The sequence below is a fragment of the Zootoca vivipara genome, chromosome 9 (assembly GCF_965207765.1).
Source record: "Zootoca vivipara chromosome 9, rZooViv2.hap1.1, whole genome shotgun sequence".
Taxonomy (NCBI): Eukaryota; Metazoa; Chordata; class Lepidosauria; order Squamata; family Lacertidae; genus Zootoca; species Zootoca vivipara.
In genome coordinates this window covers 66,943,761-66,956,209 of record NC_142592.1, presented here as the reverse complement: position 1 = coordinate 66,956,209, position 12,449 = coordinate 66,943,761, and the positions used below count along the sequence as shown (strand labels likewise).

The window sequence follows — 12,449 nt, the reverse complement described above, 5'->3', positions numbered from 1 at the left end:
TCCGAGCGCTCGGCGCTGCGGAGCGCTCCGCCCTGCAGCCGCCGATTCCAATGGCGGGGCGGCAGGTCTCCTCGGCCGGGCCAGGAAGAGGCCAGGCCGCTGGCTCGCCGCTCCGCCAGCTGCAGGGCGCTCCGCGCACTCGGCGCTGCGGAGCGCTCCGCTCTGCAGCCGCCGATTCTGACGGCGGGGCGGCAGACCACCTCGGCTGGGGCAGGAAGAGGCCAGGCTGTTGGCTCGGCGCTCCGCCCGCTGCAGGACGCTCCGAGCGCTCGGCGCTGCGGAGCGCTCCGCCCTGCAGCCGCCGATTCCAATGGCGGGGCGGCAGGTCTCCTCGGCCGGGCCAGGAAGAGGCCAGGCCGCTGGCTCGCCGCTCCGCCAGCTGCAGGGCGCTCCGCGCACTCGGCGCTGCGGAGCGCTCCGCTCTGCAGCCGCCGATTCTGACGGCGGGGCGGCAGACCACCTCGGCTGGGGCAGGAAGAGGCCAGGCTGTTGGCTCGGCGCTCCGCCCGCTGCAGGACGCTCCGAGCGCTCGGCGCTGCGGAGCGCTCCGCCCTGCAGCCGCCGATTCCAATGGCGGGGCGGCAGGTCTCCTCGGCCGGGCCAGGAAGAGGCCAGGCCGCTGGCTCGCCGCTCCGCCAGCTGCAGGGCGCTCCGCGCACTCGGCGCTGCGGAGCGCTCCGCTCTGCAGCCGCCGATTCTGACAGCGGGGTGGCAGACCACCTCGGCTGGGGCAGGAAGAGGCCAGGCTGTTGGCTCGGCGCTCCGCCCGCTGCAGGACGCTCCGAGCGCTCGGCGCTGCGGAGCGCTCCGCCCTGCAGCCGCCGATTCCAATGGCGGGGCGGCAGGTCTCCTCGGCCGGGCCAGGAAGAGGCCAGGCCGCTGGCTCGGCGCTCCGCCAGCTGCAGGGCGCTCCGCGCACTCGGCGCTGCGGAGCGCTCCGCTCTGCAGCCGCCGATTCTGACGGCGGGGCGGCAGACCACCTCGGCTGGGGCAGGAAGAGGCCAGGCTATTGGCTCGGCGCTCCGCCCGCTGCAAGGCTCTCCGAGCGCTCGGCGCTGCGGAGCGCTCCGCCTTTGCAGCCGCCGATTCCGGCGGCGGGGCTGCAGGCCTCCTCAGCTGGGCAAAAAAAGAGAAAGAGGCTAGGCCGCTGGCTCGGTGCTCCGCTCTGCAGCCGCGGCAGGCCGATCCTATGTGGAGCGAACCTTTATCTGCCCGCGTTTCAGCATGCGGGACCCGGGAGACGCTGCAGCGGGGAGAAACTAACTAAAACAACAACAGGGGGACGAAGAGCGTGCGGGGTGGCAGCAGTAGCGGAGGTGGCGATAGCGAGGCTGGCCACCCTCAGGAGCTCTATCCAGGGCCGTCTTAGGTATGGCTTATTTTCGGGGTGTGGCTTATATTTCTCAAATGCTTGAAAATCCTGCTACGTCTTATATTATGACTACGTCTTAAAAAGGGGGAAACACGGTAAATCACAGCTAAAGTATCCCTGAGAGGTGGCTATCCAACTTCTGCATAAAAACATCTGTCAAACAGCTCTTACCACCAGTTATTCCTAATGTCCATTCAGAATCTTCTTTCTTATCATTTGAATCCTCTTGTCAGGGTCCAACCCTCTGGAGCAGCGGAACACAAACTTGCTCCTTCTGCCAGAAGGAGATAGGATCTGCCCATGTGATGCCCACCTGGTAGAAACTCTAGCTCACGTGGTCCTCAATTGTAAAATGTATGATGATCTCCACCAACAATTCCTAGACCAACTATGTATCCCAATATGGAAACCGGAAGACAGAGGTTATACGCTTCCTATTACAGGGGAGAGATCAGGAGCTCGCCAGACAGTAGCTAAATTCCTCTATTTGACTGTACTGATGCTATGGCGACGAGATCGTACTGGCCTATTTACTTTGAATGTTTGTAAGTGATGCCAATAAAGGTTTTGATACTGATACTGACATGCTTGGGACTGCAAGAAGATCAAACCTATTCATTCTGAAGCAAATCAGCCCTGAGTGCTCACTAGAAGGACAGATCGTGAAGCTCAGGCTCCAATACTTTGGCCACCTCATGAGAAGAGAAGAATCCTTGGAAAAGACACTGATGTTGGGAAAGATGGAGGGCACGAGGAGAAGGGGACGACAGAGGACGAGATGGTGGGACAGTGTTCTCGAAGCTATGAACATGAATTTGACCAAACTGCGGGAGGCAGTGGAAGACAGGAGTGCCTGGCGTGCTCTGGTCCATGGGGCCACGAAGAGTCGGACACGACTAAACGACTAAACAACAACAGCAACAACTGACATTCTTGCTCCATCTTCCATTTGGCAGCCCTTGAGATATTTGAAGATGGCTCACATATCTCCTCTTATCCAGGCTAAACATACCCAACTCCCTCAACCATTCCTCATAAGGCTTGGATGCCGGACCCTTAATCATCTTGGTCACACACACACCCCTCTGCACATGTTCCAGCTGGTCAATATCCTTCTTAAATTGTGGTGCCCAGAACTGGACACAGTATTCCAGGTGGGGTCTGACCAAGGCAGAATAGAGTGGCACTATGACTTCCCTAGATCTGGACACTAGACTTCTGTTAAGGCCCCGTCCTTCCTAACTTGCGCTAGCAAGTGCTATAACTTAGCAGAGTTTTAACATTCCCCTTTGAAACACAACAGCGGGTAGCTGGTTGCAAGCCTGTTTAAGCTTCTCAATATAGATTCCTGGTAAGATCCCTTTATTTCCCTCTTAAAAGAATTAACACACCACAATCTTATTTAAGATACAGTGGTACCTCGGTTTAAGTACACAATTGGTTCCGGAAGTCTGTACTTAACCTGAAGCGAACTTTCCCATAGAAAGTAATGGAAAGTGGATTAATCCATTCCAGACGTCCGCGGAGTACTTAACCTGAAACGTACTTAACCTGAAGCGAACTTTCCCAATGAAAGTAATGGAAAGTGGATTAATCCGTTCCAGACAGGTCCGCAAAGTACTCAACCTGAAGCGTACGTAACCCGAAGTATGAGTGTAATTGGTTCTGGAAGTCCGTACTTAACCTGAAGCGTACTTAACCTGAAGCGAACTTTCCCATTGAAAGTAATGGAAAGTGAATTCATCCATTCCAGACGGGTCCGCAGTGTACTTAAACTGAAAGTACTCAAACCGAAGCGTACTTAAACCGAGGTATGACTGTATATAAAAGTAGTTTACTCACAGCAGCGGCATCAGTTAACAGTTGGATCCCTGAAGGCAGACTTAGTTACAAAGAGATATACATGTGGATCTACCCCATATGGGGTACCTATTACCTGTACCTATTAAGAAATGTTAAATAAAAGTCTACAGTTTGCTGTGTGGTCAGGAATCATCCTTTTTTGTACAATAAGTACTGTTTATGCAATAAGTCAGGCTGTGTGTTCGGGAAAATGTCTCTTTGTTTAGTTATTCTTCATATAATTATCCAGTGGGTTTATCCGTTAGTGCCATGTCCCAGATTTGATTCAGCCACATTTCACATAGGTCAGCATTGAGAGTTCAATGGCTCCCGGCAACAGCCAAGCGAGCAGCTATTATTTATTGCAATACAAGCTATTTAGCTGATCATTCTTCAGCATCACCTTCAAGTCTATTGAATCCTCTTTTAAAGCCATCCAAGTTGGTGGCGACCATTGCCAAACACTCCAAGTGTCCTTTTTCCCCCCAGGGAGAGTCCCGGATTTACAACGGCTGCCCCAGTTTCTGATCCAGGAATGTCCCGCTTTTCCTTAAGATGCTCCTATTTTCATCAGAGAAATGTTGGAGGGTGTGGTAGGACATCCCTGTTTTCATCAGAGAAATGTTGGAGGGTATGGAGATATGTGAGCCCTGAAACAAGGAGATAAGTAACTATACAACCTTTAGAAGACACCTGAAGGCAACCCAGTCAGATGGGTGGATAATAATAATAATAATAATAATAATAATAATAATAATAATAATAATAATAATAATGGAATAGGGCATCCCTCTTTTCATCGGAGTAACGTTGGATATGCACTGCATCCTGTTACACAACAACAACTTTTCCTGGGCCTTCCGGAATCATTACAGGGAAGTGATGTTTGTCCTCACCTGGAGTACTGTGTCCAGTTCTGGGCACCACAGTTCAAGAAGGATACTGACAAACTGGAACGTGTCCAGAGGAGGGCAACCAAAATGGTCAAAGGCCTGCAAACGATGCCTTATGAGGAACGGCTTAGGGAGCTGGGTATGTTTAGCCTGGAGAAGAGAAGGTTAAGGGGTGATATGATAGCCATGTTGAAATATATTAAAGGATGCCATATAGAGGAGGGAGAAAGGTTGTTTTCTGCTGCTCCAGAGAAGCGGACACGGGGCAATGGATTCAAACTACAAGAAAGAAGATTCCACCTAAACATTAGGAAGAACTTCCTGACAGTAAGAGCTGTTGGACAGTGGAATTTGCTGCCAAGGAGTGTGGTGGAGTCTCCTTCTTTGAAGGTCTTTAAGCGGAGGCTTGACAGCCATCTGTCAGGAATGCTTTGATGGGGTTTCCTGCTTGGCAGAGGGGTTGGCCTGGATGGCCCTCGTGGTCTCTTCCAACTCTATGATTCTATGTGATTCTATGATTCCTTCCGCACACAGCTATTGGAAATAAAGAAATCTCTGTTCTGTGCGTGGAACCTTGTGAGTCTTCCGCTAACCGCCTCAACTGTCGCTCCCAATGCTGGCTTGAACATCTGTCCCAGAATATTGCCTCCCCGGAAAGAGGCAGAGGCGAGGCAAGGCAAGGGAGTCACATCACCCTTCCACCCAATGGAGCCTCTTTCTCACTGATGTGCATTCGGCACGGACGATGCTTACGGGGCCACCTGATAACTTCTTGACCCTTCCACCTCCCGAAGTTCTGCAGCGAGCAGTGAAGTTCCATTGTGCAGCCAGCTGAAGGCACTTGGCCGCTGTGGGCAGCCGTAATCCAACCGCCACAACACCAGGTGACTTTAGATTTGGTGGTGGTGGTGGTGGGGAGGATGTTGTTGTTGGGGGTCTCTGTCTGGGCCCTGGCTGGTGGGAGGCTGCTGGAACACCTTCAGGAACAGTTCTGAACTTCCCGAAGGAAGTCTAGGAAAGGAAGCAGCAAATATCTGGGTTGTACAGAGGGATGTGCTGAACTCAATTCCCAAGCCGGAGATGTTGGGAATTGAACCTGGCACCTTCTGCATGCCAAGCAGCTGTCCATCCACTGAGCCATTGCCCTTCTGGCTCTTTTGGGCATATGGCTGTGGAAATAGTGGCGTGTTGCTTATTTTCGAAGCTTTAAATTCCTCAGGATGAAAACCACCGACAGGTGTGATCTGCAGTTAATGCCACAAACCAATGATTTACTTTCGCTGCGGAACGATGAAAACGGTGATCTATATCTGCTTGCCTTGTCTATAAATCAATAGTTCACTGGCTTTTGCTTTGTAAACTTGAAGGTCAGTCTACTGTTAATGCCCTTAAGAACAGAATGAAATTGAACGTTCTGGCAACAGCTGGAAGTTTTTTTAAAAAGTCTGTTGTGCTTGCCCAACTGCTTCATGGAATATGTGACCATATTAGCATGTGTTCCATATAGGGTGTCTGCTTACTAAAAGGGAAAATAAAGATGGTCGGAGAGGGCATAAAATTTGCATAAAATTTGCATATAGTGATACATGCGTGCCATTGATCAACGTTTAGCATTGGACTAGGGATGCCTTTTTTATGCATGGTGATTGGTGCTCCCGATGGTACAGGGGTAGTTATGCCTAGTCAGTAGCTTTCGAACCTGCAAAAGTTTCGGGACAGACTGACATACGGCTTCATTTTGTGCATGCCCTGTAGCTGAAATCCTGTCGCTTTTTATACCATTAGTGTGTCGCACTTTCACTGCCCCATGGTGCAAGAGTGCACCATAGAGACAGCAAGAATGAAGTAGCCTTGGGGAAGCATTGCAGGGATAGGAAATGCAATTCAGTGTAAACAAGCGTACACGCAAAGGTGGAAAAAAGGTATCATAATTTCACGTTTTTTTTCTTTACAACAATCCTGTGAGGTAGGCTAGGCTGAGAGATTGTAATTGGCTGAAGGTGACAGATGTATATATGTGCAAAAGACGTACCTGTGTGCGGCAAGATCAAACGCAGGAGAAATTTTGGAGGGTATGTTGATATTGGAGCAGTAGGATGAATAAAAACAGACCCCCTCTGGGAATGAAAATGGTCTAAATCAGGCATCCCCAAACTTCGGCCCTCCAGATGTTTTGGACTACAATTCCCATCTTCCCCGACCATTGGTCCTGTTAGCTAGGGATCATGGGAGTTGTAGGCCAAAACATCTGGAGGGCCGCAGTTTGGGGGTGCCTGGTCTAGAGCATAAATATGGTTTCGAAGCTTTACTAACAGAACTTTCTTCACAACAGACATAAAGCAGTAGTGATACATCCAAATACTTGCAAAGAATCATGTGGTTGTGGAGGGTGTCATTTTAGTTGGTAGTCGATCTGTTTGGACTACTACTCTACGTGGGGCTACCCTTGAAGGTGACTTGGAAACTACAGCTAATCCAGAACGTGGCTGCCAGACTGGTGACTGGGAGCGACTTCCAGGACCATATAACACCGGTCCTGAAAAATCTACATCAGCTCCCAGTATGTTTCTGAGCACAAATCGAAGTGTTGGAGCTGACCTTTAAAGCCCTTATTATTATTATTATTATTATTATTATTATTATTATTATTATTATTATTAATTACCCATGCTATACACCTGAACTCACACACAGATCCCCAGTCAAGGAGCTGCTAGATGTAAAATAACTTGTAAAGAAATGAAAGACATGGATAATTTAGAGAGATGAAAACTGTGGGGAAGAACCTATTGATATGTAGTCTGAGAAAAACTATTTCAAGGACCCATGCAGGGGACAGGGGGAAGTCACGAGATTCAGAGAATCTCATATATGGATACATTTAAAAAGTTTTCCCTTCTCATTATTTTAAATTTGTTCTTGTAAAAACCAATAAAAATATTTTTAAAAGAAAAAAAAGGGGCTGCTGTTCAACTCGCCACTGCCCTTATGTGACCTCTGACCTTACAAAATGTGGCTTGCAATCTTGTCATAATCTTCAGAACCGTGTAGGGTGTTTTAAGATTCCAGAGGCTCTAAGCAACCGTTTCCTTTACCTGCAATGCAGGTTTTAGGCAGGAATTAGTTGCCCGGGGTTGCCAAGCTGTCAGTTGCCATAAGCCTGGCTCTGTGGGTGAGGTATCTTCTCGCTGCCCTCGGACTGACTGGTTCCCTCCAGCGTCACTTTTGCCTTGGCGCGCACGGGGCAGCCGAAATCAACTTGATCCGTCCCTTCCTGGCTACAGACCCCGTCGCCCCTGACCATTGGCCATTATGCTAGTTAACGGACAAATGATTCCTAGGGCAGCGTTGCAGTGGCTGGGTCGGCATGGTGGAAATGAAGATGTCATCTGGCGATGGCGCCATGCTGCTCTCATCGCCACAGCATCCCTCTCTACGTGTAAGTAACAGAGACCCGTACCATGGCAATCCCACTTCTGCTGGCTGAGGCTGGTGGGAATAGGCACCCATTTCTGCTTCCTTTCCACAGACGCAGCTGGAGCCAGTTATTATTATTTATTACCAGTGCTATTTTTCTAGAAAGAGAGGTGGCCAGGTGGCACTGTGGTTAAACCACTGAGCCTAGGGCTTGCTGATCAGAAGGTCGGCGGTTCGAATCCCTGTGACGGGGTGAGCTCCCGTTGCTTGGTCCCAGCTCCTGCCAACCTAGCAGTTCGAAAGCACGTCAAAATGCAAGTAGATAAATAGGAACCGCTACAGCGGGAAGGTAAACGGCGTTTCCATGTGCTGCTCTGGTTTGCCAGAAGCGGCTTTGTCATGCTGGCCACATGACCTGGAAGCTATACGTCGGCTCCCTCGGCCAATAATGCGAGATGAGCGCCGCAACCCCAGAGTCGGTCACGACTGGACCTAATGGTCAGGGGTCCCTTTACCTTACCAGTGCTATTTTTCTAGAAAGAGAGGTGCCAGAACTCACCATGAATTCCTCCCTCGTCCTCTTCTAAGAGAACCAGGGAGAACGAGGGGCAACAGCGCCCACTTGAGAGGTGCCGGAACTGAGTTCTTGTGAGTTCCAGCTGAAAACAACAACAACAACAACAACAATAATAATAATAATAATAATAATAATAATAATAATAATAATAATACATGGTTTATATACCGCCCTTAATCAGAAGATCCCAGGGTAGTGTACAACAGTAAAAGCACATTGCAGAACATCAAGGATAAAAGCATAATAAAAAAGGATACGGACCGACAGCCTAATAATAAAATTGTTGTAATAACAGAGCTCTCCCCCTCATTTTCACAGGTCAAAGATTAATGAACACTCATAGGCCTAGGTAAAGAGGAATGTTTTTGACCGGTGCCTGAAGACATGTAGTGATAGCACCCCTAGGTAATTACCAACACACACACACACACACACACACCCCGAGGAACTACCACCCGTTTTGGTAACCACTGGCACAAATCATTGTTGGGAACTACCATATTGGCCTGAATATAAGCCTCCCGTACCCCCCCCCAAATTCCGACCGTGAAAAGTTAAAGTGCGGCTGAAATTCGTGAACTTACAAAAACTGGCTTTCACGATGTTGCTGCTGAAACAGACATACGGTAAAATGGAACGGGTGTGAGTGCCTGTGGAATTTTAAGGGAGCGGCTTATATTTGGGCATTGTCTTTTTTTAATTCCTCCCCCCCCCCTTGAGTTCTAAAGATGCGGATTATATTCAGGTGCGGCTTATAATCGGGCCAATACGGCAGGCCCCTCTCTGGAGATCGCAGGGTTGGCAGCTTGGATCCTGTGCTTGCTAGGAGTGCTGGATTCTACCGAAAGGTCTGTTTGGAAGTAAACTGGGTGGTGTGAAGATGGCGCGTGTATCTCCTTTGAAAAGGAGCAAACTCTGCCAAGCAGTGAATGCCCCCGCCTTGGGTATCACGCTGCCTAGGGGAAAGTGAGGTGACCATGGTTGGTGGGAAGAGTGAAGAGCAGAAATGAGATTGGATTTGGGGCCTCCTCAGGTGTCAAAATGATTTAACACGCCTGTCGTCGTTTTTGACTTCCCAGTTCGAGACAATTATCCCAACATGTGCAGTCAGTTCCAGCTGAAGCATGAAGCCACCTACTCCCAACATCCTAACTTGGTGAGTGAAACCTGACTTCTTTTTCCACCATGGAAAGGTGCCAAAGGAAGAGGAGAAACCATTGTTGTTGTTTAGTCGTTTAGTCATGTCCGACTCTTTGTGACCCCATGGACCAGAGCACGCCAGGCACTCCTGTCTTGCACTGCCTCCCGCAGTTTGGTCCAACTCATGTTCGTAGCTTCGAGAACACTGTCCAACCATCTCGTCCTCTGTCGTCCGCTTCTCCTAGTGCCCTCCATCTTTCCCAACACCAGGGTCTTTTCCAGGGAGTCTTCTCTTCTCATGAGGTGGCCAAAGTACTGGAGCCTCAGCTTCACGATCTGTCCTTCCAGTGAGCACTCAGGGCTGATTTCCTTCGGAATGGATAGTTTTGATCTTCTTGCAGTCCATGGGACTCTCAAGAGTCTCCTCCAGCACCATAATTCAAAAGTATCAATTCTTTGGTGATCAGCCTTCTTTATGGTCCAGCTCTCACTTCCATACATCACTACTGGGGAAACCATAGCTTTAACTATACAGACCTTTGTAGGCAAGGTGATGTCTCTGCTTTTTAAGATGCTGTCTAGTTTTGTCATTGCTTTTAATGTCTTTTAATTTCGTGACTGCTGTCACCATCTGCAGTGATCAAGGAGCCCAGGAAAGTAAAATCTCTCACTGCCTCAATTTCTTCCCCTTCTGTTTGCCAGGAGGTGATGGGACCAGTGGCCATGATCTTGGTTTTTTTTGATGTTGAGCTTCAGATAATATTTTGCGCTCTCCTCTTTCACCCTCATTAAAACCATAGAGCCAAAAATTTGGAAAGGGCACCTGGTCCTACCCACCTTGCAGTGTAGGTACAGTATCTCAGTGAAAGCCTCCCTGACAGATGGCCACCCAACCTCTGCTTAAAAACCTCCAAGGAAGGAGAGCCCACAACCTCCCAAGGGAGACTGTTCCACTGTTGAACAGCTCTTACTATCAGAAAGTTCTTCCTAACACTCAGTCAGAATCTTCTTTCTTGTGACTTGAATCCATTGGATCGAGTCCAGGCCTCCAAAGCAGCAGAAAACAAGCTCGCTCCATGTTCCATGTGACTGACAGCCCTTGAGATATTTGAAGCTGGCTCTCATATCACCCCGGTCCTCTCTTCTCCAGGCTAAATGTACTCTACTCCCTCAACCATGCCTCCATAAGGCTTGGTTTCCAGACCCTTGGTTATCCCGGCCACCCTCCTCTACACATGTTCGAGCTTGTCAATTTCATTCTTGAACTGTGGTGCCCAGAACTGGACAAGGTCTTCTAGGTATGGCCTGATCAAGGCAGAAATGAGCTATCCCTTGATCTGGAGACTAGTAGCTTATGAGCTTATGTAGCTTATGAGCCGCTACACTGGTCTGTGGCAGACCTGTTCGCCATCTTAGATCCCTCCCCCCCCCAATGCCATGCCCTTTCTCAATGCAGTTTGGGCATCTAAGATGGCAGCCGTTCGCCAGAGATTGGGATCTGTTCCTATCTAGAACAGATATGGGCAAGTGACTGCTGGTGTGGGCAGCAAACAGTGGACCCCCGGCAGTGGGAAGCGGTGCCAGGTAAGGCCTGATAGTGGGGGAGGGAAATGAGCAAGGTGCCATACCATGCCATCTGCAGAGATTGGACGGCCATCTGTCATGGATGCTTTAGTTTAGATTCCTGCACTGAAGGAGGTTAATAGATAGATAGTTTATTATGGCCATAGGCCCATATTCAATACCAATATACATTGTACAACAAAGCAAATATGACAAAATAAAATTAATAAAATTAAAATACATATCTAAAATCATAAATTTCTAAATTCCATTAAAATAAGAGCAATACAGCACTTAAAATATCAGATTATCACTATAAATCAGTATTATATAAGCGAGATCAATAATCATAAAGTAATCCATTTTTCCTCTTATAAGCTAAGACTGTAATCAGAAACCTGGCAACAAAAAGGGACCTACTCGGATCAGAATCTTGCAGTAAATGTGTTAACTGTGTTTCCAAGGAGTCACCCGAGGTTTCCGATAATAAAGGGAACAAAAATCTGGTCCGAGAAACTGAATGCAGTGGGCAGCAAAATAGTATATGTTGTAAGGATTCAATAGATCTATTATCACATACACACACAGCTGAAATCTGACCTTTGGAAAATCTATTGTTCATAACATTGGAAGGAAAGGCATTAAATCTTGCCTTAATAAAGGCGTATCTGTGGACCGCTACAGACAAGGAAGTCAAATAAGATGGTATCTGCTGGGAAGACACTATGCCAAGATTTAGTGGTGAGCAAGTGCCACTACCCAGAATGGTGTTTTGTTTTTGAATGAGGGTTCTTTTAGCCGTGGCTAGGTCCAGTTTTAATAGTTCTGATGGGGACAATCCATAGGTCACTACTTGAGAATGGATCTCTCTTGCCCATGGGCTGGGAAAATCATCCCTCCAAAGACATTGAATCAGGTACAGATTCGGGAGCCTATGCCATAAGGACAGCCAATAGCAAAGGCTGCGCCTCCAAAGAGTATTTTCTAAAGATGTAGTTTTTAATTCTAAGCGAATAGCCGCATTGCTAACGCACTGAGGGAGTTTTAACAGCCGTCTTAGGAATTGGTTTTGAATTACCTCCAATGGCATCAAATTTACTGCGGTCCCCCATAAAGGGACAGCATATGCCAGTGTCGCGATCACTTTGGCTTTAAATACCTTCAGGGCGGATGGCACACGAAGAGCCCCATCGGAAAAGAAAAAGCGCAAAAGTGCAAAAGAAAGGGCTTTAGCCTTATTTGAAATATATGCAATATGCGCTTTCCAACCCAGATTGTATTGGAGAAAAACTCCCAAATATTGAAATTTATAAACCTGTTCAATAGGTTTTCCATCTAATTGCCACTTACAGGATTTTCGACTTTTTGAGAAGATTAGTACTTTTGATTTAGATTGATTTATAGTAAGGGAATTGGTTTTACAGTATGAAACAAATATTTTAAGTGCTCTCCTGAGGCCAATTCTTGAAAATGACAAAATTACTGCATCATCAGCATAGAGTAGTAATGGGCATCGATAGTTTGCAAGACGGGGGGCATGAATGGTTGTCTGAACTGCAGGAGGTTGGACGAGAGGACCCTTCCAACTCTTATGATTCTAACATTTTATGATTCTAACATTTTCTCAGCCGTTCACTTGGCTTTG

At 48.1% G+C, this 12,449-nt stretch overlaps 1 protein-coding gene across 5 annotated transcripts in view; it reads left to right on the top strand.

Moving 5' to 3' along the window:
- Positions 1–12,449, top strand: part of TSGA13 (testis specific 13) — a 29,978-nt gene that overhangs the window by 3,483 nt on the left and 14,046 nt on the right. The window contains exons 2-4 of one of the 5 annotated variants that reach the window (XM_060279232.2): positions 4,642–4,991; positions 8,420–8,506; positions 9,181–9,257. In XM_060279232.2, the coding sequence (XP_060135215.1) occupies positions 9,201–9,257 (57 nt within the window). In that variant the 5' untranslated portion in view covers positions 4,642–4,991; positions 8,420–8,506; positions 9,181–9,200. Of the gene's footprint in view, positions 1–4,641; positions 4,992–7,357; positions 7,547–8,419; positions 8,507–9,180; positions 9,258–12,449 lie in introns of those variants that run through there. The other 4 variants (XM_060279230.2, XM_088676464.1, XM_088676465.1 and 1 more) reach the window with 4 other exon arrangements.